The sequence below is a fragment of the Lepisosteus oculatus genome, chromosome 10 (genome assembly GCF_040954835.1).
Source record: "Lepisosteus oculatus isolate fLepOcu1 chromosome 10, fLepOcu1.hap2, whole genome shotgun sequence".
Classification (NCBI taxonomy): Eukaryota; Metazoa; Chordata; class Actinopteri; order Semionotiformes; family Lepisosteidae; genus Lepisosteus; species Lepisosteus oculatus.
The window spans coordinates 5,123,160-5,150,123 of NC_090705.1; the positions used below are offsets into that span (position 1 = coordinate 5,123,160).

General features: G+C 42.6%; 2 protein-coding genes across 8 annotated transcripts in view; one reads left to right on the forward strand and one right to left on the reverse strand.

The window, feature by feature from the left end:
* Nucleotides 1-8,129, reverse strand: part of LOC102686685 (ankyrin repeat and IBR domain-containing protein 1) — a 70,036-nt gene extending 61,907 nt beyond the window's left edge. For 2 of the 6 annotated variants that reach the window (XM_015358003.2, XM_006636152.3), the window contains exon 1: nucleotides 7,872-8,124. The gene's annotated coding sequence lies outside the window, so the exon portion shown is untranslated. Of the gene's footprint in view, nucleotides 1-7,766; nucleotides 7,851-7,871 lie in introns of those variants that run through there. The other 4 variants (XM_015358001.2, XM_069194773.1, XM_015358002.2 and 1 more) reach the window with 4 other exon arrangements.
* A 2,571-nt stretch (nucleotides 8,130-10,700) lies between these two features.
* On the forward strand, nucleotides 10,701-24,221 carry krit1 (KRIT1 ankyrin repeat containing). 2 transcript variants are annotated; one of them, XM_015358205.2, is made up of 17 exons: nucleotides 10,701-10,792; nucleotides 12,665-12,834; nucleotides 13,332-13,488; nucleotides 15,490-15,582; nucleotides 16,037-16,166; nucleotides 16,320-16,563; nucleotides 16,853-16,968; nucleotides 17,673-17,816; nucleotides 18,737-18,893; nucleotides 19,231-19,338; nucleotides 19,726-19,882; nucleotides 20,433-20,584; nucleotides 21,124-21,290; nucleotides 21,803-21,890; nucleotides 22,195-22,401; nucleotides 22,763-22,879; nucleotides 23,877-24,221. In XM_015358205.2, the coding sequence occupies exons 2-17, from the start codon at nucleotides 12,733-12,735 to the stop codon at nucleotides 23,964-23,966; spliced, it is 2,229 nt and encodes a 742-aa protein (XP_015213691.2). In that variant the 5' UTR covers nucleotides 10,701-10,792; nucleotides 12,665-12,732; the 3' UTR covers nucleotides 23,967-24,221. The 2 variants fall into 2 exon arrangements, with proteins under 2 accessions (XP_015213691.2, XP_006636076.2); XM_006636013.3 differs by lacking the exon at nucleotides 10,701-10,792 and adding an exon at nucleotides 11,062-11,140.
* Nucleotides 24,222-26,964: the final 2,743 nt, after the last annotated feature.

Consider the following 26,964-nt stretch of genomic DNA (forward strand, 5'->3'; position numbering starts at 1 on the left):
TGTTTGTTTAGTGCACATAATGAGACAATGTTAAAGTGGAAAAAAAATTAAATACAAAAATATATCAAGTACAACATATTTCATTAACAAGGAATCGTGAGTTGGAATTACTCTTTGTAGGCTTTTTTCTTTCAGAATCTTGTCTCCTGCCCTCCCAGACGGCTCATTTGCTTCACTCCAGGATCTGGTCAGTTTCTCAGTTTCAGCCTGAGCACTTGAAACAGCACGAGATGTGACTTTGTTCTCCAAGGTCCCAGCGAGTAACCACTGCTTCTCGCTCTTAATTGAGCAAAGGCTAGGAAATATGTCAGTACGGCATCTATATGCAACTCCACCGAGCACTGCTGAAACATGTTTTTCAATTTAATGGGTAAATCTATTGTTTTTTATAGTAAAAAAAATCAGCTATGTTTTAAATAGTGTACTTATTATTGCTGTTTAAATGTCTAGGACACATAATCTTACACGATGCTCACGTGATTTATGTCACAGCTACCTCTTGCTATTAAACTGTGATATTGTCAACCTTGACTATTAAGCATTACCATTCTTCCCAATGTACAGTCAATAGCTCATGAAATGGCACTGCTGATGATTTTATGACAATACCCCATTATCATATTCCTGCTGGTGAAATGTATATGACAGTAATTCATTACCAATGCTAAAAAGATCTTGCAACAGCAGACTTTCATTTGTTAAAACAATTCAACTACCAAAGCTTTGTGCTTCATGAATATCAACAGTTTTAATAGGACAACTGCCTTGGAATGTTTAATTGAATTTTAACGGACACCATACTTTAAGTGAGCCTACTTATGAATGGATCGTGATTCCTATATTCTCAGCTAAGTGAAAAAAAAAATCTGGCAATCTGCACAAAAATCAATACCCATACTAATAAGATACAACTGTCCTAGATGCTCCTTGTCTTTGGTCAGGTTGTCTGCAGAAAATTCCTTTTACTGGATGTGCTTCTGCTGCAGTTAACGAAGCCTTACAAAAGAGGTAACAGTAATAATACAAAATCAGATTTGCATTTTATTGATAATGACATATTCACTTAAACTACAACAATAATGGGAAATAAATATTTAATTAATTCATGCAAATGCAATCAGGAATCGTCTTAACATTTTGTTAAGACTGACACTAACATTGTAACAAAGATTTCCACTGCAGAAAAGCCATGTATGAACAAATAGGAATCAGGCCTTGACTGAAATGCAGAGATTTTTTTTAAAAAGGCAGAGACCATTTAAGAAGGATAACTGGAAGAAAAGAAAGCATTAGGTCATTTGGAACAACAATATGCCATCATTTTAAGCATTACTTGGTGTTAAGCCCACTGGTTGGCAGGGAAGAAAAGATTTAGCCATTTAGATTTCTGCTGTAGAGAGCTTAGTCCAGCACAAAACAGCTGGCTCTTTGTCTTGCCATGAAGCCTATAACTTACACTCTGCCATGAGCCTTGAGACATTTCTGCTAATTTGACATTTCTGCTAACTGAGGTCATTTTATTAGCTTCATGTCATCAGTTTACAAGGTTTGCTGCCCATGTAGGCTCCACTTTAGGCCAACTGTTTGAAAACAAAGGCCTAGTGTACTGTATCGCAACAGGAATCAGTGCGTTTCAATAATGGCTCCAGCAAAAACAGGTTTTTGACTCCGTTCTTTCCGAGTTTCTGCACCCTGCAACACCCTCATCTCATCACATGGAGCTAGGCTTCAGACACCCCAGTCGCTGGAGTTAGATTTTTATTCAGAATGGGTTCGACACCAAACAAAAAGAAATAAAACAGGGAAGTACCGGAGCTGCTTGAACTTGTCCAGGAGGTCTTACTGAGGGATAAAATTACCTTGTACTAACAAGAGAACCGTCACAGGCAAGATCAATGTAATCCTGCATCGTCCGACTCGGGCGTGGCTGCCCTGTCTCTCATACTGTACAAACAGCACAAACCCAACACAATCCTAAGAGCCTTCCACGCGCTTGACAGAGGCACCAGTGAAAGAAGGAAAGAACGGAGTGTCCACAGGGCGACAGCCATGTGAAAATCGACAGTAAGGGACGGAGGATCTCAGATCTCCGACTGGCACGCCGCGTGTCAGTACAAGCCACGGTGTGCTGAAATGCTTTCCTTCGTTTTCTCCCCCAGTTTCCTTTTCCTTGCAGTGCCAACAACGCTTCCCACTGTGACTGTGACCACACACCTAATTTTAGAACAGGAGACATTTCCTCGGCACGTCCCCCGGAAAAAAAAACAGCAGTGAACTCTAATGGCATGTCTGCAACAGAGTTTTTTCCTAATGCGTCGTGGGGCATTGGGGCTTCGGGATCAGGGGTCATCCTTCTGGCCTGCGAGCAGGAGCGGAGCCTGATCTGCATGCTGTTACAGCCTGATGAGTGCACTATTGATCACAGCTCCAGTATGTCACTTGAACCCATCTCTCTCTTTTAACACGTACAGACAGCAAGGGTGAGAGAGGCAGCTCTGTGTGGCAAGTGCCTGTTGGCAGCAAAACCCATAAAATGAACACAAATGACCAAGTCACCCCTGTGTATCGGACCCAATTCCTCATTTATCAGACATATCAAGCCAGTGGGAAATGAGCTCTTGAAAAGTACTGCTAAGCAGTACACTGACTACAATAAACCAAAATAGATGATTTAATACATCTTACATGAAATTCTTCATTTGAAAACAATGGATTCTCCAGTTTCTCAGCTCACAAAGAATATTTTTACTCCTAACAAACAAGGCTGCCACATCCACAGTTGTTGGCTAAAAAGTTAATTATTCACTTGTGTGGTGTCTAAGCATACCAATCAACCAACAAGTCAAACAGTATCACACTGAGCTCTTTCAGGCTTTACTCACTGTATTATATGGTCAGTGTGGTGAGGCCACACCTCTGTGTAAGTTAAGGCCTAGTTTCACAACAAAATGGAGATGAGAATAACACAAACACAACAGTCTTTATTTTCACGATACTGCCATCTTGATGCCCTGCACTGTAAAATGAAACTTTTACTGCCCAAGGGTTGCTTAGAAGTATGTATTTCAAAATGGTTCGTTTTTTGTCACTCAAGTTCATAATGTTGCCTGACAACCATCTCTTCTGTGAAACTGCACCTGTTGATGATTCCATGTTTACTGGTGCCAACAGAAATACACGAGACTTAACTTTGTATGCACACAGATCACAAGGTTGAAGCTTTTCTTCCACACCGAACTTCTGTAGAGCAGTAGTAAAGGGAAAACACACAGCAAAGACAAATTACTACACAAAACCTTCCTTGCAGCTGCCTTAGCTTAAATGCTCAAAAACATCAACAACTAATAATTCATGTGTTTGTTCTAATGACTTCATAAACCATACATAAAGAAATGTTACAAGATCTTCATCTGTATACAGTAACTACTGTTTTCACCACAACAATGATAGTATAGTGTGGATATGAAAAGCAGTAATTAGGAGTTTAACTCCTTACAAAATTAAAAACTGGAATAACACAGAGGAAACCTTGTTAAAAAACACATTTCCTGCACACATTGCATGGGCATGAGTTCCCACATTTGTTTCTTCCACCCCAACTCAAAAGTCTGATATTTTAGGTATGAAATTCAGTAGTTAAAAAGCAATACTTCGACATATTTAAGAACTGGACACAGCCAAAGAGATCTAATCAATCCTATTATTAAGTCAATTAAAGGTTAAATATTGTAACGGCAACAAAAACCAACAGGTGTGTATGTGGAACTCCAGGATCCGGATTGAGAACGCCTGGCACGGGGCAACATTTTAAAAACTTTCCATAAAAGCCTAAAACTGTTCACAAATGAAAGCCCTAACTCATACTCTACTATACAAATTCAGATTTCCTGGGCTGCTTTACAGTCAGTAATCACATTTCCAGACTGGAAAGCTTAGGGTTAAGTGCATATACCACTGTCACTGAAAAGGAACATAAAGGCAAAAATGCTAGATTTGGCCCTGACTCTTCCAGTTCAAAGCGCTTTCTCTCATAACAGCAGGCCTTAATCCACTGTGCTCAGCAGAGCACACTTGCTTTGTTTAATCACATGCACACTTGGCACATTCTGTTGAAAATACAGTTATCTTAATAGGTCACGCTAATAATACTTTTTGCCAGTGAACTACAATAGAAAAAAGGACAACATATGGGCCATCTCATGACAAATCAGAACTCATACGCTTTTAATCAGGGGTCACGGGTTTTAATGAAACACGTTACCATTGGTGTTTTATCACAGTGAGAAAATTCCCCCTTTCACAGTTTCAGATTGAAGTACAAACTCATTTTATATCTGAGTGTCTGATTTTGCATTTCCAGGTGGTCATCTGGCCCATCTAGTGTGTTTTGACTGTTCTGAAATTAACTGATTCAAGGATCTCGTCCAGCTGTTTCTTGAAATAAGCCAGGGTATCAGCTTCAGCAGCACGGCTGGGCACTGTAGCTTGCTCTGTACTCCTACAGCCTGGATGAGATTGCAATCTGCATTTCACAGAAAGAAATGATTCGAGATTTGAAGGAACTAAGTGCACATTTCTCTCCGGGTACTCTGGAACAGACAGCACACTTTAAAGTATAAATCTAATGAGGTAATCAGCCTTCTCAAACATGCCAAACCTGAAATTACAGTCCTATACAGAGGACTCAATGAATGATCCTATTTTAAAGCCATCAAGACTATAATTTTCTCACAAAGCTGTAATGGAAAAACTGTCTCTGAAAAATGTTTTTAGTTATACAGTTAATATTGCTCTGTCTTCTTTTTTCATGATTTTAAAAACTCTTGGGGTAACGAGTCAAGGTTAAAGGTACTTCTACTGTCATCAAAACAGAATCTTGACTTTAACTAGTACTTTCACTAACCAAGCAATTTTCAACAAAACAAGACCACCTGCAGAAACAGATCTCTGAGGCGTAACCATTTCCTCATATCGAGGGATCTTCTTAAAATGCAACATAAGCACCTTCTGTAATGTTTGGAAAATATGTTGTCTCCCTTCAAGAGCAGACTACTGGTAACCAGTTCAGTAGAATCTGAGAGCGTGCTGGGCCAATCAATTGTACAATTACGCAGATGTACCATAGAATTCCTGGGCAACACAGTGAGGCAAAACAGACCTGATGACAGTGCAACACAATCATGAGTTTCTGATTTACACTAATTTTAGTTCCAGGAATTTTAGACATCTGCTCTCTGCCAGTTGAAGAGATAGGCTGCTCCTTCCAGCTGGCTCCTAATACATAGGCTTAACCCATTCTAGGCCTGTGTACTCAGGCAAACCCTCAGTCCTTAAGTAACACCAGCATCTCACAGTTCACAGAGATATATTTTCCTTACTATGGCTCGAATGTAATTATTACAAGTGTCGTGTTCTCAAATCGGTCAAGATAGGTAAAACACATTACGTAAAACCTCATTTCACCACATGGGTGAAACAGCCCTGTGCCAGGGGCGCTACTGTATCGCTGTAGCAACTGCAAGCTTATGAACTTCACCCAGGCCCACAGCCACTGAAAAAGAGTTTGCAGTCAGACTCCTACAGTTAACGTCCCAGTTAATGACTAAACAATTCCTCTGCTCCATTTGCACACAGAGAGTGGAATTTCTCCGAGGAGGGTTCCAGCAGTTGTTCCCGAGAAAACTAAATCCTTCTACTCCAGCTTCACAAGTTGGCTTTTACTGTAACACTTGTATGATCACGCTTGCTACAGACTGATTAAAAAGTCCCGGAGGCTGCTTTTTTTGTGTAACGTGCTGTAGGACAATTCCAACGCGACTCTTTTGATAAACTGGTAAACGTTTTTCAATTTGCATGACATTAATAAGACGGTAACCGCCGTGGTAAAGTCACCAGGGACCTCAACTAGTCAGCATACAAAATGAGCATTCAAAGAGAGTATGTGGCTCTGCACGCCATGTACAAAAAAATCCTAGGCCCAAATCTGATCAGAAAGCAACTGTTTCAGTCTTTAAAACAACGATGAATATAGTGTAACAAACTTGCACTATACTTTGGGACTTTTCTTTTCTTGCACTTTTCTCTGGGCTTGCCAATCTGTGTGTACACACGGATGGACTGGTCGTCTCCTACAGTATCATCACACACCTAGAATAACACTTGTTCCATCTAGCGCAGGTCGCTCCGTGAAATACACCAGGGCAGTCAGTTTTAACAAGGTAGATTCCCAGAACTGATCGTGTGAAGAACTATATGCCCTGTTCTGGGGTTTAAATGCAGTTTGATCAGAGATGACACACAATCTATCAGATCTTGAAAGCTTTAACATTAAAACAAAAGTGTGCACGACAGTGTCTAAACTCAGAAATGAGTATCGGTTCTTAAGGCGATTAGGGTTAGTTCAATGCTCACATCCGAAGCGCACAACTTCAGCCGTGAACTTCCTGGCGTTACTTAGTAATCGCTGCAATAAAGTGCCAAAAACACGATCTGTCCTAACTAAGACAGCATTTTGTTTCCCACGTGAACTCTCTCTTCCTTTTCACGAAAAAGACGGGACACCCGGTTCACTGAAGCGTTTATTACGATAATGATAATACGGTACGATGACACAATACTTCAATCCGTGCCTGTTATTGGCCTGTATCATCCTCAGTGTCTTAGAAATGCGAGTTAATATCAGACGAAGCAAAACGCGAGAAAACAGTCGCATCGCATGACTTAACTTGTTAAAAAGCGTAAGGATCTGAACCAGCTAAGTGTTTTTTTTAAAGCAGTCGAGAGATAGTCTCCAAGGAAGTGGTCTCATCACAACATACAAAAATATTGTCGTACAGTACCGGTTGGCTAAGAAATGCTCCCCCCCCCGTATTAATTCAGCATCGGTCATTAAGCATTAAGGAACAGGTCTTTTTGTTCGTTAAGCATGCACGACTGTTAATCTTGCAACCTCGCATGTTCTTCCAGTCGTTTTCGGATTGAAACGCCTCGAGTCGTTTCACGGGTACAAATAAGGTCCAGTACAGTACGTGAACACTTGACCACGATCGCAAATCACCGGCATTAGGAAGGAAAAATAACGAAATACAGGGATTGGGCCGCTAACCTATTTAGAATAAAGACATGAAATGCATGCGGACTAATACATAGCATAACTGCTACTTGTGAGGTGTTTTTTTTTGGTCGAGTCTGATGTTTCAGAATCCTTCTGTTCCCAACACTCCCTTTGTTTTCTTTGTTACAGAACAGCTACAGTGTTGCACTAAGTCTGGCAACAGACTTAAACTACCATTCCGACAGGGACTCTCGCTCGTTCTACTAATAAAAAAAAAACTCAACTACTTTCATTTTCCTTTCTTTTTACACATTTCCTCGCGTAGTCAGGCGGGTTGCCCCAGTCCTAAATGCCTTTTTTAAAAAAAAGAAACGGAACCCTGCATCGACGCAAAATAATAATAATAACAACAATAATCGATGATAAAAAAGCAACAAACTACGCTATTTCCACGAAGGCCTATTCCACCACCCTCCAGATACAGGATAAATCTGGGTACTTGCGTGAAAAGTCTTAACGCATCAGTACAACACATCCGAAAACATTTCACAGCACATACTGCTTCAAACCTCTCTCCCCTTGCAGTGACTCTCACGGGTCGAGCGGTCCTTTTTTTTTTGTAAAGTCATCAGCCAAAACTATCATTGCATTCGAGAGCGGACGAGCTGACAGCATTAGGAGACAGTCCAACGTCCCTATTTCTAAAACTTACAGTTCCAGGCTCCATGACGATGACCTAAGGTTTTGATGCAACCCGCACCTTCCTGTATACCCAATTTTACACACCGCATTTAGGACATTAGAAGGGATTACTTACACAATCGCCTGCTGATTCGCTACCCCGAAATAGCCTATTTGCACCCTGGCGTGAGCGAAGCGACGCTGTTCATAGTTCATTCCTCAGTGTTTTGCGTCCGTGCGTGATTCTGCCCCGCTTCCGCCCGCAGGTCTCCTTTCTCTCTGTTTCTCCCTCTGTTTCGTGTCTCAGAGGTTCACAACGGCAACAACGGCTCCCGCAGCAGCAGCAGCAGAACGGAACGTCAACCCGGAAGCACAAGCTCCTCGCCTCCACCATAGACAGGCAGGCAGGCAGGCAGGCAGTCGGGGGACATCGTGTCTGACTCGTGCCCGAGCCTGGGGCTCCTACTCACCCACTCGAGTCGCAACAGGTGGCAACAACAACATCAGCAGCAGCAGTTCAGCGGGTTTGCACGCCCGAATCACAGGCGTCCAAGGCAAAATCGCCCCCCGAACAGGGTGGGGATCAGCGAAGTCTTCTAGTTACCTTCTCGCCTTCGTTTTGAAAACCTTTGGCTGTTTTAAAGCCATCGTGTCACATTGAAAAGGCACAAAAAAAAAAAACGACGCACCACAGCCACATCAGAAAACGCTGGGTTTTTTGTTTTTACATTTTGTGAGGTTTTTTTTTTTCATCCGTGGGAGGTCGCTCAGTTTGGTAACTGCACGTAGATCAGCTTCTTAGAAACCTGGCTTTTAAATGTCATGTCGGGATGATAAACGCGGCAGTGTTCTGTTCGAAAGAAGAAGAGTGTCATTTCGGGTTTGGCCGGCTCAGAGCAAACCCTCGATACACAAAACCTCATTCAGACTGCTGTGGGTAGTGGCGGTTCACCACATTCACCTGGTCAATACGGAGAAGAACGACCAGATACAATCCAGGTCTTCAGGACAGACCAACTCTGGCCGAAGGAACTGCATCTTTTCAGTTGTGCAAAGGGAAGGTCATCTGGGTGCATTCCCGCTCATCGGAGGCCTCGACAAGGTCAACCTCGTGGACGTGCGCAGTACGACGGACAGCGCAAACGAGATGACACAGCAGGGTTGGGAGAGTACTGAACACGCTACCCAGCCTTGCCGATGGCGGTGATCCCAGGGCCTCTTTCAAGTGAGATCTGTGGATCAGTCAGCTGCTAACGGCCCAAGGGGACAGATCAGCCTCACGGCCTCTTCTCATTTGTAACGTTCCTTACGCTGTATTCTGCCCATGGCTTGTGAAAAAGGAATCCCAACCCACTGACTTCATATACCACCTCACCTTCCAGAAACAGTAACAACAGGGGCAGCCCAGACTCACAAGGCAATGTAGGTCAGGAATGGCAGCTTGCCAAGGTCAGAGGCTATTGTGACAAAGAGCCTGAACACCACATAGAGCTTTACTCAGCCTCGGCTTACTGGCCATTGTGTCTTTCTAGTTGATCAGCTGATAATGAACAGACACAGGTGGGGATAACACTGACACTGCATCTGATATAAGCACAATAAATGTTTTTTTTTTGCCTTTTGCAGTGGTCCAATGGGGTCGATTTTAAGACACACGCCTTAATGGGGGCAGATCTGAAACTTTGCTACTGGTTCAGCATTGATATGAATTACAAATCGCACGTGCCCTTTTAAAAAGCTGAAAGCAAATTCACCAAAGTGTTACCAGAAAACTGCTGTCACAAGGCTGAGTCAACCTGAAGGGTATCCATGAAGTGATATAGGATACAAGCCAGGACTACACCTGGGGTGGGGTGTCAGACACCCACTTATGTGCAAACACACACACACACCGAGAGGCAGCAACACTAACCTCAGTGTCAGTATGCTTCCCGAATGGATGCCAGAATCGAAAACTAAAATGAATTCGATTTGGAACGCAAGACTGTGACATTGTTAATTATTAAGAACTTGGTTGGAGCAAAAACCACAAGACACAGTGTTTTTCTAGGGTCATAGATGTGAACTTCTGCCGTAGACAACCCATTGATCCGTTGATAACAAATCTTTATCAGCAGGACGTGTTGACCAACGTTGAGTTTGTCCCACGGTGTCAGTGGGGCACGTGCTACAAAAATAAACGTCGTTTTTCTATTAATCGGTTTATGAATTTGCTGCTGTTATAAACAAGTCAGTTTCTTTTGTTGTTCTTTATCTATATCAGGCCATTGAAGATGAAGTATGTAAATGAACATATGTAAAGTATGTTTTGCATGCCTGTTGCCTATATTGTGTGAGGTCTTATTTTGCATGGCTTTTGCGTGCGACGGAGTGGTTGATTCAGCGGCACTTGTTTTTCACGTGGACCTGTTTCTGCTTTTATCCTCTGTCACACCATAAAATCCAACAATCCACCAGTCCTCATCCCCACCCCACCCCACCGAACACCCTTAACCTGATCATCTGCCTCAGTGTTGTTCCCCTCCACGTTTCTGGAACACCCACCCACACAACAAGCCTTTTTTATAATACAATTACTTGGAACGTGGATTTTATTTGTTCAGTATATTGATTCAGGTTAACTGCCACGTAAACGAGCACACCCAAATTCATTTAATGGCAACTGGATTTACTGGATTACCGGATTACTACAACTGGATTTACTCACATAATATATCGTTTTGGATTTTTCCTAATAGATTTTCCAATAATTAATACAACATTTTTGTCAATTCATTTATATCTTAGACTGCATCAAAGCCTTGGGAACGCAATGATTAGGGCTGTCGGCGCCTCTCTGCTAGAGATATTCTGGAGGCTCGACTGCTTGTAGTAAACCGGATCACGGCTGATCTCTCGGTCTAAAATTGAAACTGAAAATAAATGTATTCCGGAGCTGGGGGGCGATCTTTAAATGTGTCCGCTACATGGGTATGACATCCTGAATGCTCGTGTAGCGGTGTGCATTAGAAATCCAGTATTGCCACTGGAGCCAATATCGCCAGCCTAACAGGGAAGGTAAGAGGTAACCGGCATCATTTTAACCATCTGTTGCAGTATGTACAAGCTCAGAAAAGGTCAACAGCTCAAACTGGCCCCCTGGCAATTCAAATGAGATGTAATTTGTCTCCATGAGCCGAACAGCTCCTAACTGCTGCTAGTGTGCCACAGGCGTGACCCGGAACTTCAAAACTTACCAAGCCGAAATAATAGCGTGTAGGAGGAGAGCAGAGCTGTTGGTGAGGAAATGGTTACACAGGAAGCCAGAGACCTTTTTTTCTTATGTTTTGTTGTTATTGTTCCATATTTACCTGTAAAGGCATTCGTCTGAATTTCCATATAAAACGGCACGCTTCTGGATGATAGGTAAGTAATTTATTTTAGCAATGAACAGAGGAGCGAATACCCTGTGCTTCTGCACTGTACACAGTTTGATGCTGCTATTAATAACGATGCTAAGGCTAAACATTTATTTATACTCCTGTTGAACGATTGTAATTCGCTCTTCGTCGGCATGTTTATAAGTTCTCAGAATACGAAACGGTAAAAAGCAGGAACAGCAACGTACTGATTTTGTAGCGGTTGACTTAAACTGGGTGTGACTGTCACTGCTGTATTTTGTTGTGATGTCACTCCTTGAGATGTTAGACAAAACGAAAGAATAGATTTGTGCACCCGAATATCCCAAATAAATCTGTCTTTGGTTTGAATGAATAGGCTAGCAAGGATATTGTGATTCACAATTTTTAGTATTAAAATACAGTGTTACTTTAAGACATGATACTGTATCATGTACATTATAAGAAAGTATTCTCTGCTTTAACAAGAGTTGTTGTTCTTATTGTTACAACGTCGTAACGTTTACTGTTTTGTAATGTATTGTCTGCATTGTGAGGTCTTATCTGCTGTAGTGTGCATGTCCCGAGAGAACAGCGCAAATAAGATTCTCGTTGTACACGTACACATGGCAAATAAACTCCTCTAATTCTCTCTATAAGTTGTAAAAGGTTCATACGGATGGGAGTTTTTCCGTTAGCAGTACAGCTTGAAATGCACCCATTCCGTTGTGTTTGCTGTAGTTACAACCACTGTCCACCTGGTGGCACAGCTATGCTATACGGTCAAATGAAATCTACTGCCTTTGCGTTTCGAGGTAAATTGAGATAAAAGTTATTGCTCCCTAGGGGAAAGTTCTTGTGGACAGACTGAACGTTCTGTACATCTGAATACATAACAAAACATTATACATCACGTCTATTGCACATGCATAACTCTTTGCAAAAAATAGTTACGGCCGGTTACACAAGAAAAAGAAAGTCCCTTTAAAAAGAAGTGGTAATGACGATACCAGCTGAATACAAAATAGAGGAGATTAAAACATCCTGTCGTTTTACAGTTCACTTTATTTCTTAGTATTCGTATTCCTTAGATGAGGAAAGAAAATGCCTTTTACATGATAAATAATGATCCATACAAAGAGTAGAATCATTTGGTGCACACTTAAGCCCTATCTTTACACTATATTTTAGGAAATATCATAGTACAGGCTGAGCTCAAGGTAATGGTTAAATACTAATAGCATTATTTCTAAGCCTCACACCGCCCTGTGAGAGTTAAGTGACGTCAAAACTCAACTGTCGGTGTTCAGTTGCAGGCTGAGGAGCCCTCCTGTAGAATCCTGGCCCCAGTGAGCTAACAGCACAAAAACAGGCTCGAGCCAGCTGTGGTTATACTACGGGGCTGTACTTCTCTATGCACTTTAATCACTGGGTCACTCATGGGGACCCAGGAGAGCTCGGTTCTACACATGGAACCCATCTAGTTAACTCTGTAGCGAAGTTTAGAAGAAAGCCTGCAGTACTCGTATTGTGTGTGTTTCAATTTCTCTAGGCATGGTGAACCTCGGGGGGCTATTCTTACTTCTGAAGCGTGTGAGAAACTGAAGCCGATCCCACAGAATGGGGAACCAGGGCAACCTGGAAGACGTATTTGTAGCTGTGATTCGACCGAAGAATCCCGTCAGTCTGAACTCCAAGGAATACAGGGCCAAGGCGTATGAGGTAAGGAGGAAAACTAGATAGAAACGGAAGTGCAATATTATGTCTAATGGTTCAGATGTTTAGGAACCTGGGTTTTAATTATTGAAAAAGTACCACCGACCTTTATTTAAGCCTCAGCTGAATCCTTAACCCTTATGATAGCTTTACTGCTTTCTCTATCCCTGACTGCTGCTCGAACTCTAACAATTACCCTCTCTTAAATCCTGATCTTAACCTTAACACCAGATCCTAATTCTTACCATATTTCTAGTGCAATTTTTAACAGTAAACCCAGATTTGACTGCTGTCTGTTGCTTTAACTGTAAGCTAGATCCCAGCTTTACTGTTAACCCAGCCTGTAGCTTTAAACATAACTGGCACCACAACCCTTAATGTAGCCCTCATCCTTGCCCTCAACTTTACACCTAGTCCTTAGCTTTAGCCTAACCCTGTTTATGTCTCCAGCTCTAACCTTTGCACAGATTAAAAACTGTTACTGCTTCTTTTTTCACTTTCAGATTCTTCTCTTAGAAGTTCCTTTGGAAGGGAAGGAAAAGAAGAGGAAGAAAGTTCTTCTAAGAACCAAAATCCAAATAGATGGTGATAAATCCAGGTCAATTTTAGAATATGTGGATGAGACAACCAAACCTGTATCGAACAACCAAGGGTTCAAAGGTAGATTCAACTATGACTTGATTGTGGGCATGGAATTCTTGGTGTGGTTATTTGTGCATGACCTAAATATATGATTTTAGGAATTCTCTAATTGAAACATGGTATCTGGTCAAAGTGTCTTTACATTAATTTGCATTACAGTAAGTACAGAGTGGGCATCTTACATCACCTGTACATATACCATGAGCAGTTTAAAAAATGTGGACATTTTTAATAAATAGGAAAATGTTATCTGTTCACATTTAATTGACTAATTTATCTGATGGGCTTTTGTGCCACTGGTCCATGAAGGATTCCAGCCATAGCCACAACAGGTAAGTAAGTTAACGTGAGAGGACTTGTAGTTGAAATGCATTGTTGAAAGTCTTTTGCCTTTTTAAAAATATAGTTTGAACATTGTGTCCACCCCTGCTCTGATTAGTGTAGTAAATTCTCGCAACAGCAGCAGCAGTAGTCTTGCATACAAGTTGGGTGTATTATGTCTGATAGGTCAGTAGCTTCTGATGTTGTCTTTTAGATACACATACACTTGAAAATGGTAGTCTGGCTTTCTGATTTATAAGCAACCATGTCTACACAGGGCATATTCATGTGCTAGAAATGTTTCAGAAAAAGCGTGTGTTAAATTAAACATTTTTTTTTTATTTTGTTGAAAGGTATGACTTTGGAATTAGCCAGTTCTGCCTGATGTTGTTTTATTGTAAAGAAAATATACCAGGGAGCTGTGTCATGTGAGCAAACAAGAGGTAGTGAAGGCAGAAGAAAGAACAGTATTTTTGCAGAAAGGCAATATTTTGCAGAAATTTTTAATTGCTGAAAATTTGTTTTCTTGTTTTTTTTACTTACCGTCGTGAAACACTTCTGAACCGTCCAACATCGTTGTTGTTTTCTAATTCAATATAATTTTGGTTGCTGTGAGCAAGTGGTTTCCTGTAACTGGAGCCACATTTCAGATGGCTTTAGTGAGTGAGCATGCTCGTGCTGGAAGAGGTGAGGTTAGTTTTTGTTTTTCTTTTGTCGTGGTGAGGCTTATGACTCAAAGGCAGCCGTCTCCGAACCCAGGCTTTTTTATCGAGTCTCTGTCAAGCTGAAACACACCTTACTGGATGAGGCAGAAAAGAAAATAACCTTGGCCAAAACTTTGTTTTTTAAACCGCAGTTTATACTGCTCATGCATTTTATTACAAATACATGCAGTACGTGCAAGAGGGTGCATTTTACTCAATTCAGAAAAGTGACGTTCCCAGCCCTGATCTTTGGGGACCACTGTGTGTCCTGAGCTCAAAATCCCCAGTGGTAATTCATGCCTTTAATTGGTCTCCTGGCTTGTTCAGTCTTTTGGCTAATCTGATTCTGCACTCAATCCTGAGTTTCACAGATCTCCCATTTCAAGCTTATAGTATCCAACAACTACAGCTTGGAGACCTCTATAGACCTTCTCCTCTATGTGCCTGTCTAAACAGCACTTAATTACTCAATTACTTAGTTACTCAAGTTTATAATGTGGATATACTCACTCAGGTGGGAGTGACAATTTATTAAACACTTCTACAATTAGTTTAGTTTCCTTCTGTTTGACTGGTCACACTTCAGGAAACATCCTAAAATAATGGGTAGTTCTGACACTTATCAGTTGTATTTACAAACATGCCACGAGCATAAAACGTAAAATACATGTGTCCTGTAATTAAGAACTAGAACACAACTAGAACCTGTAATTAAGGAGAAAAATGCAGAAGGGAGGGTTGGGAATAAAATGACAGAATATTATTCCACGTTGGTTGTGTCTTTCCAGGAAATTCTGAGACTTGTATTGCAATCATTACATGGCCTGAAGAACTACAGTGTCAGTCAGACAGATAAACAGGGCTCTTTCGTCAGGGTGTCTTTGCGTCAGTAAGGCTTTTGTAGAAGGCATGTTAACGGGAGCGCTGCGGTTGTTGTGTGAGGAGAGAACAGTTTTTTAAAGGGCGTGGCCGTGGTGTGTGTTGCTCGCTGCAGGTAAGCGAGTGGTACACATGAGGACGTTTCCTCTGGATGGGGAGAACGCGGGGAAGGAGGCCTCTTTGTTCGTTGTGCCAGTCACTCCCAAAGGTAAGCTGCTGCCGGACGTTTTTTTAAGTCGGAGATTAGCGGAGGCTTTGCTGTACCTGAATGTGTTGCCTGGAAGAGATCTTACTGTTTTCATAGATGCATATAAAAATGGCTTTTAACATATTCAGTCTAAAATAGAAAAATGAATAATAATATGTATGTAATGGCAATAAAATGAAATGTGGTGAATAAAACCTCTTACCCGAATGGCAGTGATTTGTGATTTCAGTGTGGATGGTTTGAGTTCAAATTACAGAATTATAGAAACTAGTGTAGCTGTGAGTTTCACTGAAAGTTTACCTGCAAGAGCTAATTTGGCCATTCTTTTTTTTTTATCTGGCACTCATTTATAGTGGAACTTGGCTATGGGTTCTAAGATGGCATCTAAGCCTGTTATTTTCAGGTAGAATACTGGTAAGCAAGATGTCTGTCCTCACTTGTTCCTAATTCACAGACAACAGCAAGCCTGTGTATTGCCCCGGGAGTCCAAGCTTTTACTGCTTTCAAGACATCATGCGAGTGTGCAGTGAGACGAGCACTCATTTCTCTACTGTTACAGCTCGGATGCTCATAGCTCTGGACAAGTAAGGTTCAATTCCAACGCTCCGTGAACGTAATACCTCTACATGTAGAGCACCGCAGAGTATGAGCGGTTCTTGTCAGCCTTCGGTGCAGATCGGCTCATCTGTCAGGCTTACATCTGCTGACAGTGCTCTGTTTCTCTCCCTGGTCCCAAGGTGGCTCGCCGAGCAGCACGCCGTACCCCACGCCATACCAGCGCTCTTCAGACCCGCCCCTGTGGAGCGGGTTAAAACCAATGTCACCAACCCTGCCTATTCCATTGAGAGCAGCCAGTCAGAAGACACGCTGCACATGGGCTACACTGCCCTGGAGATAAAGAGCAGGATGATGTCTCTGGAGAAAGCAGACATGTGTATTCAGAACCCACTCTATGGCTCTGATCTGCAGTATACAAATCGGGTAAATTCAAATGTTAGAAAATTGTGCAAAACAGCTCTGAGCTGTAGAAGTATACAGATATTTGAGTGTGTTATTTGCTTCGGAACACTGATATAAGGTTGAAGTTTGGTTTAATCCAATTCCACAATGTCTACTGGCAATTCAGATTTACTCCACAGTGCTCAAGTTTTTTAAATCTGCTGGGTGGCTGTTTTCTTTGATGCAGGAGTGATTAAAAGGCGTGAGTGCATGTTGTGTGTGAGCATCCTCTCAAGCACTGCAGCAAAGTGCATGTCTCTCATATCCCCAGGTGGACAAAGTGGTCATAAATCCGTACTTTGGCCTTGGAGCTCCAGACTATTCCAAAATCCAGATCCCAAAGAGGGAGAAATGGCAGCACAGCATGAGCAGTGTGACTGAAGACAAGTGAGAAACTTTTCTTTCTCAATCGTTCCTGTGCCACTGAACGCTGGAACAGATCTCGGGCCTCAATGAAGTTCTTTGAGCAGACTTCTGAAATTATCCTTTTTGTTAGAAAATTGACCTCTGACCGCATAATACTTTTGAGTTTGGATTTATGTATATGTTAACGGTGTGAAGTTTGTATGAGTATCAGCACTTTATTCAGTATTTCATGGACACAAAAGTGTTCTTATTGGCAACCTTGTTTTCGAGCCCTAGGATTTTTTGCATCTCAATATTTGTTTGCACGATTTGCAGCCTCCTTACATTTAGTTAGCAATCATTGGTACAACAATTTGTCCATTTATTAGTGCGGCCCTTTTGCTGGTTAGACTTCCCTCAATTTTCCAAGGGTTTGGCTATGAAACCGCAAAGAAATTCTTGCAATGATGAGAAGCAAATTAAAGAGCTGCTACTCCCAGTTGTTCCTTCTCAGTGGCCCCTGACAGCCTTCACTATGGTAATAGCGGTGATGGAACTGTATTTCTACAAGCTGTCGCTCTTGATGATACCCCTGGAAAAACACGTAAATTTGCAAATACTGGAGTTTCTCGGGACGGGACGTGTTCGGGAACGCCAGCCGGGTCGTGTATAATTTTCTGGTGAACCCGTGATGGGGTCCAGGGTCCTTTCAGGAATGAGGATGTGTCTGTGTGCTCGGTCCTCAGGGAGCGGCAGTGGGTGGATGACTTCCCCCTGCACCGCAGTGCCTGCGAGGGGGACACCGAGCTGCTCACCAAGCTGCTGGACAGCGGCTTTTCGGTCAATCAGCTGGACAGTGATCACTGGGCCCCCATACACTACGCTTGCTGGTAGGTTGTCATGGGAAAGCAGAGGCTTCCCAGGTGTCTTTAATGCATCGCTGAAGTCAGTAATAGTAGAGTATCCTTCCATGTTTCCTTGTTGACAAAGCAATATGTATAATATACTGAGAAATCTAGCAGTGGTCTAAACTGAGAGAGAGTTTTTAAGTGCAGTGTACTTAACACCTGCTAGAAACCTGCTACATCCGCATGTAAGTGTTCACTTTTGCACATTATAATGTCCTTTGAAAACCTAATTTATAACCTGTATTTGCCACGGTGTTATCTGCTGTGTAGTGGGGTTGCTGGTGCACAATGGCTGCCATGTGTCATCCAGGTAGGTGCTGTCCTTCATAGATGGATGAAATGGATGCAGTAAAATGAGGCTTATAAATTCAGAGAATTATCATTGTTAAATATGGCTATTAAAGATACCATGCAAGTTATTTCTGTATGTTTGTGAGCACATTTCACAGTCTGATGCACAAATATAACAGTGCCAAGCCAAGTAATGTGCATGAGCAGGTTTGGGCCTGTGAATTTGATTCGAGTTTGAACTCCAGCTCTTCTTTTTCATTAATTGTCATATTGCAGGCGGTTGACTGCATTTGGATTGTGGATTGGTTAATAGTGTGGGGGTACCACAGGGATCTGTACTTGGACCACTGCTCTTTTAAATTAAATAATAAAACATCAAAACATCAGCTGATACAGCTAATACACAGTCAAGTGTGCCGATGATACTAAATCAAGAGGATGAGCACACAGTAGAAGCATCACTCAATTTTTCAACCTTGTATGGTGGGCCTTATCAAAAGCTTTCTGGATATCTTAAATATACTGCATTATGCCATGTGCCATTTTATCTCATGTCCTTGTTGCTCATTTGAGGAATTCAGGCGAAATAGTTGAAGTGAATTTTGCTGCAGGTGCGGAAAGGTGGAAGCCACACAGCTGCTGCTGGACAAGGGGAAATGCAATCCCAACCTCCTGAACGGGCAGCTGAGCTCCCCGCTGCACTTTGCTGCAGGAGGAGGACATTCCGAAATAGTGCAGCTTCTGCTCCAGCACCCGGAAATCGACAGGGTAAGCCTATTATCGAGCAGCACGCTGGCGCAGTGGTTGGTATCGGGGCCTCGCCCCGCTGGAGCCCTGGGTTCACTTTCTGAGGTGGCATCTGTGTAGATTTCGTAGGTTCTCCCTGTTTGTGCGCGGGTTTCCTCCGAGTGCTCCAGTTTCCTCCCACGATTCAAGAACATGCTGGTCGGTTCATTGGCTTCTGGGAACAGGAGCCTTGGCGTAAGTGCGTGCGTGTTTGTCCATATAGGTTAAGGTGTGTCTTGAAAACCTCTGTGGAATCTGCAATATCCAATGAGTCCTTCGTGTAACAACTATAAGATATATCATTGCTTATTTTTTCCAGCACATCGTGGACCAACAGGAACGAACACCATTACAAGTCTGTGAAGAGAACAAGCAGAACGATTGGGAGGCAACTGTTAAGTCCCTCCAACAAGCCATGAACAAACCAGTATGTGAATTTATATAATATTTATACTTAACATGAAATACTGTTTAACTGAGATGTCTTAGAGCCAAGTTCGTACTGCATAGATTTCAACTTCATAAGCTGGACATGTATTCACACTTTTTGGGAGTTTTAAAAATGCATACTGTGTTTTAAAAAGTAAAAAAACGCAAGAACTGTGAGGGAAAAAAAGCTGAGAAAATTCAACAATGCATGACACATTTGTCCATGTAATAGTGCTACCAGTGGTATGTGAAAAAAACAGTTTAAAGATGTTATTGATCCTCCCTGTAAAAACCATTCAGCTTCTGAAAAAAATCACACATCACTATGATCTATTTTTCTGCAAATAATTTTTGCAGAAGAGCAAATGCTTGTTTCCGTTTCTAGTATGAAAAGGTGCGGATCTACCGCATGGACGGCTCGTACCGCTCTGTGGAGCTGAAGCATGGGAACAACACCTCTGTGCAGCAGATCATGGAAGGCATGAGGCTGTCCCAGGAGACGCAGCAGTACTTCACCATCTGGATCTGCTCCGACAACCTCAGTAAGAACTGCAGGCCTGTCTCCTGCTGACTGACTGGAATTCCCGGTGGTGTGTCTGTCCGGCCCGTGGTGTGACCTCTGACCCGTGCCGGTGGTGTGTCTGTCCGGCCCGTTGTGTGACCTCTGACCCGGCCGGTCATGTGTCTGTCCGGCCCGTGGTGTGACCTGTGACCCGCGCCGGTCGTGTGTCTGTCTGGCCCGTGGTGTGACCTCTGACCCTGACGGTCGTGTGTCTGTCCGGCCCGTTGTGTGACCTCTGACCCGGCCGGTCGTGTGTCTGTCCGGCCCGTGGTGACCTGTGACCCATGCCGGTCGTGTGTCTGTCCGGCCCGTGGTGTGACCTCTGACCCGGCCGGTCGTGTGTCTGTCCGGCCCGTGGTGACCTGTGACCCGGCCGGTCATGTGTCTGTCCGGCCCGTGGTGTGACCTCTGACCCGTGCCGGTCGTGTGTCTGTCCGGCACGTTGTGTGACCTCTGACCCGGCCGGTCGTGTGTCTGTCCGGCCTGTGGTGACCTGTGACCCGGCCGGTCTGTGTGCTGCCTCCCTTCAGGCCTCCAGCTGAAGCCGTATCACAAGCCCCTGCAGCACCTGCGCGTCTGGCCAGAGATCGTCAACGAGCTGACCGTGCTGGATCCCCAGAGGGAAACCCCCCAGCTCTTCCTCCGCAGAGACGTGAGGCTGCCCCTGGATATCGAGAAAAAGGTTGGGTTCACAATGCACTCTTTGATCTACGAACCCTGATATGATCTCTTTTATTTTAGACTTCTGTTCTTTTGCTGTTTAAGTTCTGAATTCCAAGGTCAGGTCTAAGTGCATTTTAACATCAGTCATGCACAGAAGAGCTTTTGCATCCTGGATTGTTTTACTTAATTACTATGCAAGATTATTGACGTCCACAACAGCTCAAAATAAGGGGGGGAAGAGCAGGCAAACGCACTGCTCTTACTTTAGAAACATGCATCTGGCTTTCCCCCCTTGTTACAGGAATTGGTGCCATTTTCAGAGATAAAACTCGTAAAACCTCCATGTAGATCCTGCTCTCCTTTATAAAGAAGAATGGCAGATCATGATAAAGTAGATGCTTTTTAAGACCCCAGTGCCATTCCCCTTGTCTCCACTTTACAGCTTGCAATACTCATTGAGACCTTTGCCAGTAGTAATAAGACCTTACAGACTTGAGTCGGGGGGGAAACTGGGGGCCTCGCACAGCAGAGCTAACGCATCGCTCTTGAACTGCCTAGGTTGAAGACCCCCTGTCCATTCTCATACTGTTCGACGAAGCCCGCCACTGCTTGCTCAAAGGGTTCTTCCCCTGCCCTGACAGCAAGCTGATAACCCTGGCAAGCCTGCTGCTACAGATCATCTACGGAAATTACGAGAGTAAAAAGCACAAGCAAGGATTCCTCAAGTAAGAGCAAACGTATGGCCTTGGTTTATGTGTTTATGGGTTGTTTATTGTTCCATCCCATGGAGAAGGCCTATCTTCTTCAGTTACAGGGGGCTGTAAGGTCACCCGTCTTATGATAAATGAGAAGAACCCACATAGCTCAGTTGAGTGTTGGTAACTAAGCTAATTAATAGCAGAGAATATCATTCTGCCATTTCTTGAGCTAGAATATTTGATACTACGGCTGGGTAACTTTTTCTAGACTGCCTCTTTATGTAAAGAAGAGCCTACTGTTCTCAGTGTTCTCTTTTGGCCTCAATAGAGACTATGAATATGTAAAGAAAGTAAAGTAGGACACTGAAACACTTTAGAAGCTTCAGCTAAAATCCAGAAACTTGATCTTTGCAGACCCTTAAACGACACAATTAATCCACATATTTTTATATACAGAGGTGGTCGCAATCGTAATGCAAGTAATGTATTCTTTTTATGCTGTTTTGAAATCTTTTTCTTAACATATTCTTCTTTAACAGTGAGGAAAATCTGAAATCAATTGTCCCAATTACAAAGGTGAAATACAAAGCACATCATTGGACAAACAGGATTCTCCATGAATACAAGGTTGGTTTTATTTTTGCAGTGCCACATGAGTTTTTGTTTCACATGCACCTGGTTCTATATTTTGAAAATATATCTATATGTGAACCAAGACAATTTGGGGAAAATGCCTGGCTTTTCTTAATTATGCATTTTTTTGCATTCATTGTGTACAAAAAGACTTCATCAGGCTTTTCAATCACTAATTAGAAAAATTACCTTTCTGAAGATGCAATGGAAAAGCAGCTTTTTCTAGTGTCCACAGGGACAGGGAAGGAGGGAGCACAGTGAGAAACGGGCTTTCCAGCTGCCTCTGGTTGTGTTTCAGAGCCTCAGCACCAGTGAGGGTGTGAGCAAAGAGATGCACCATCTCCAGCGTCTCTTCCTGCAGAATTGCTGGGACATCCCCACCTATGGAGCGGCCTTCTTCACCGGCCAGGTCTTCACCAAGGCCAGCTCCAGCAACCACAAAGTCATCCGGGTCTCCATTGGGGTCAACACCAAGGGGCTGCACCTCATGAACATGGAGACCAAGGTGCTGCCATTGCATTTATCTGATTATTTCTGCTTGTGGGGAACGCACATTTCATTGACACCAAGACGCTTCTTAATGTCTCGGAGGTTTGAGCAGAGAGCTGCGTCAACACCACAGTGAGAGGGAGAAACGAGAAGCACAGCTTTTCAGCTCCTGCAGAAGGCCCAGCAGCCGAGACAGTGTTTTTCTTTCGGCTTTTCTTTAAATGCCGTTTTAGGAAAAATCACGGCTTATCATATTTTCATTCACACGTTTGAGTTAATAATACATTGCTAGTTCACCCTCTGAACCGCTTGTTGGTGTCTTTGGCCTGAATGGTGCAAAGGAAGTTGAAATAAAGCTCTCTTCTTTTTGACCCAAGGCCCTGCTCATCAGCCTGAAGTACGGTTCATTCATGTGGCAGCTGGGAGAGGCAGACCAGTACTTCCAGATCCACAGCCTGGAGAATAAAATGAACTTTATTGTGCACACCAAGCAGGTAAGAGGCAGTGGGCCCAGCCAGCAGTGTTGTGCTCCCTTCTCTTTACAGTGTGCTGCATGGTGTTGTGCTGAAATATAATTAACCTCAGACTGCGATTAAGGTAAAAAATAGTCGATCCATCTCCTGGATCTATGGGTTACATTTGCATTTTCTCCAAATACCTCTTCACCTTCCAAAGAAAGGACAGGTTTTACGTTTTTGCCTTTTTTTAAATTATATGCTATCCAGTAGCTTGTAATGTGGAGACTGTTGGATTATAGATTTGCCAGACGCCACAGGATGTGATCACCCGTCCTTTTTCCTTTGTCAAGGGGACTGGGGAGACCAGCTGTTTCCACCAGTTAATAACCAGCTGATCCAGTTCATCCACATGCAGGGAAGCTCTTTGAAAGGGGGATAGCCTGTTTACATGCCCCATCCCTCCTGTATTATTTTGAAAGGGCTTTTTTGTTAACAAAACTAGTTTTAAACAAAGGAATTCAATCTGCAGTTTGAAAAAAGATGGTACATACTACATTATGTGTACAAAATAATATATCTTACAACATTATAACCAACTTAAAATGACCCTGAGGTGTTGAGGGACTAGTTAACAGCTGACCTGCTTCTAGAAGCTGTAAAAGACCTTGATTACTTGTAAATAGACACAATAGGTGCTAATTAGTTTATTGATGGTGGTTGTCCTAATTCACACCTGGTTAAGTAATGGAATGTTTGGGTACATAAAGGACTTTCTCAGCGCTTTCTGGTGGTTGTGTGCTTGGCAGCAGGCTGGGGAGACTGCTAAGGAGTAATTTTGTTCACAAAACCTACAGAGTCTCCGTGCTGACCAGTATTGTCCTTTGTGAGTTTTCATGAGACATCTTCAAATTTACTCTTCAAATAGGACAGGCTGTACACATCCATAAAATAACTTTCAATTACATGGTTACATAAAGAGGATTTAGACTGAGAAAGGTTATAGTTTTTTTTTTCCTCCCATTCTTGTTAATAGGCTGGCCTCATTGTCAAGCTGCTAATGAAGCTGAGTGGACAGATGACGCCTAATGACCGAAGTTTATCTGACAAGTACGCCTATGGATAACTTGACGTTTAATGGACACAGATGAACGTTTTTGTTTAATAGTTCTTCATTGGTTTGTATGCGGGAGTGTTACTGGATTCTGTCCAGTCATTTCCAGAGTGGTCCTCAGCGTCTTGCTTCAGATGGTAGCCTCTTTATTAACTTTCACAGTTTTTTTATTGCTATTTTTGTAGTCGACATTGAGGTAGAGTTTCTTTTATGCTTTTTGTACATATGTATTATTGTTTCATTTTATTAAAGAGTATATATATTGCAGGGTGCCTGAGCATTCTTATCCAGCTATGTTTTTATTTGGAGTGCCCATCCATCTCGTTTCTAACTCCTTCATCCAGTTCAGGGCCAAGAGCCTATCTCAGCAAGCAGCAACGGGCGCAAGGCAGGGTTTACCTTGGTCGAGAAGCCAGTCCATCACAGGGCTCACACAAACGTACACTCGCTCACACCAGGAGCCATTTATGCCAGAACCCAATTAACCATAAGCCAATTAAGACCTACACTAACACGGGAGAACATACAAACTCCACACAGATAGCATCCCAGGTTTGGAACTGAACATGGGGGGACCCTGTGTTACCATGCTGCCCTGTGTGGATGTAAAGTATCGGAGGGATCTGAAGGTTGATCAGGATAATGTGATTTGAGAAGACGGCCCTAATGATTTGATTTGTGACACAATGACAGAGCTGAATCCAGGTCCTGGGATCTCTAGCAGATTCTTCTTCCTGACATTTAATAGCTCAATATTGGTATCAGTTCCCATGTTTAAACACTGGAGAAGCAACAAATAAAGTGCATGTTTTTTTTTTCCCTTGAAACACAGAGCAGGATGATGCTACATAAGGAAAACAATCTTCGGTGTTTATGTTCACAGATCATTTTCGTGTTCCAGACAATGTGGGAAAACAATGAGGCAAACAAAATGTTAGTCTAAGTGTAGAAGTTGAATCAGGGCACATTTAGGTTGTAGTATTGTTGCTCTGGAATCAGTCTGACCGGCATTGAGGACGTCAAACCAGTGGAGTTCTTTAGAATAGACGGTGAAAATTTGAGGATACAAGTGAAAATAACTTTAAAATGTATTTAAAAACCCAAGAACAAAAACCAGAGGGATGTGGGGGTGTGGACCTGGCTAGCCAGCCATGTCGTTGAGGCTGACGCCCCAAATTCCTTCAAGAAACAGGGGGATGAGGTCCTTGATCAATTGGCTGCTAACTACCAAACAGGGTAGACTGGTCAAATGCCCTCTTCGTGTGGGAACTATTTTTGTGTTCTTATGGTCCAATGTAATGGAGTCTAAAATTTCCTCACTAATAGTTTAGAAAGAATCATTCTCCAGGGTATATCAACACACCACCTTATTGAACGTCTGGATTATGTGTGGACATTTAGAAACCAATGTGAGAGGTTGTTGCTTTTAACTGAAACTGCTTTTTTGTATCCCGTTATACCACTAGAGGGAGTTAAAGACAGAAATACTGTAATGAGCGCAATCAATTACAGACACGTATAACCTTGCAGGCATCATTCCCAGTTTTGCAAATTCCAGTTAAAAACCACATCCCAGTTTCAGCTCCGTATATTTTAAAATACTGGAACTGGCAATTGATTTGCCAGACTGAATTGGCATACAATAATACATAACCATGAACGCACAAGAGAAAACAAATGTTATAGTGTTGTCTGATTAAGAAACATTTATGAAAGGAAATCTGAAGTTAAAACTAAAGTAGACTATATATTTCATAGGGGCTATAGCTTCTTCTCTCAGTGCATGTTCTTGTTTGGCTTTTCGGTTTCAGGAAACAAGATCGAACTGTACCTGTTAATGTAACTATAGCAACACATCTTAGCCTGACCCGAGTAGGTGAGGACAATATTAGCCTGACTTTGTGAGGAAGAGCACGCTTTGCCTACCAATCATTTTAAATGATCCGGTTAACGTGGGAGCAACTGTCAGGACAAACTTGTTCGGAGATGAAGTCTGGAGATCGCCACAGCCGTTTACAGTTCGCGTACATGTTTTTATTTGAAATATACTGTACAGTTTCAGCACACACGATCTCCTTTGATAATGTTACTCGTTGCAGCTCATCGCTAACAGAAGAAATACAACCTACAGTATGTGCACTGGGCTGCGATACTGGAGAGTGGTGCATTTCTTTGCTCCGTAGGCGACTCGGCGAGCTATAGCAAAGCCACAGTGTGCCGAACAGTAAGGAAAGCGATGTTTGCACTGAAAGACTTTGCATGCATTCATAGTTTTCTTGCTATGTATGAATGAATACCGTCGAACAGGTTTCATAAAATAGCAGGTAATATCGTCATATACAATATTATCCAGTGTACACGTAGCTTCTGTTTCCTGACGCTATGTACCCTTATCGAAACATGTTCTTTGTCAAATGTACAGCGGAATAAAATATAATCTAAAAAATTGTACATATGACACAATAAAAACTGTCTATTATTTCCACACCAGCAACATGTACAGTATATTACTCTCAACTACTCAGGTCTTAAATACAATGTTTTGGGAAGCAGTTTCATTTTACTTCATTCTTCTATGATTCAGGTCCACTTGAGTTTCACCTGCACCACCTTTTAAATACCTGCCCTTCCTGACTCAGACCCTGAAGCCCAGGGCTGCTTTCATTGGACTCTCACAAAGACAAGAGGCTGCACTGAGATCACATTTGGGATCTCGAAGTTAAGATTTCACTGTCTTGGCAGTCTGAGATTGTCCCCAGACAGGGTATGTAACATCACTGTCGCATGTGCTGAGCTGACTCACACTGCCTCCCTTAGGAAGGAGAGAGTTCCTCCCTGCCACCTCTATCCTACACTACCCTCCTCCCATTCCTCTGGGTGAACAGGATCTGGCAGAGACATCGTAGCAGAAGAACATCATTCTAGTTAAACAGTGACCAATTATTTTAGGAAATATTTTTGGGGGTTTACATGAAGGTGAATTTTTTATTCCGATTATATTTAGGTCACG

What these genes read in the sequence shown, in the direction of transcription:
- krit1 (XM_015358205.2), top strand. Translation starts at nt 12,733, where the DNA reads ATGGGGAACCAGGGCAACCTGGAAGACGTATTTGTAGCTGTGATTCGA. An exon ending in TGTGCCAGTCACTCCCAAAG is followed by an intron (nt 15,583 to 16,036) that starts GTAAGCTGCTGC and finishes CCTAATTCACAG; the next exon opens with ACAACAGCAAGCCTGTGTAT. An exon ending in GATCTGCTCCGACAACCTCA is followed by an intron (nt 19,883 to 20,432) that starts GTAAGAACTGCA and finishes GCCTCCCTTCAG; the next exon opens with GCCTCCAGCTGAAGCCGTAT.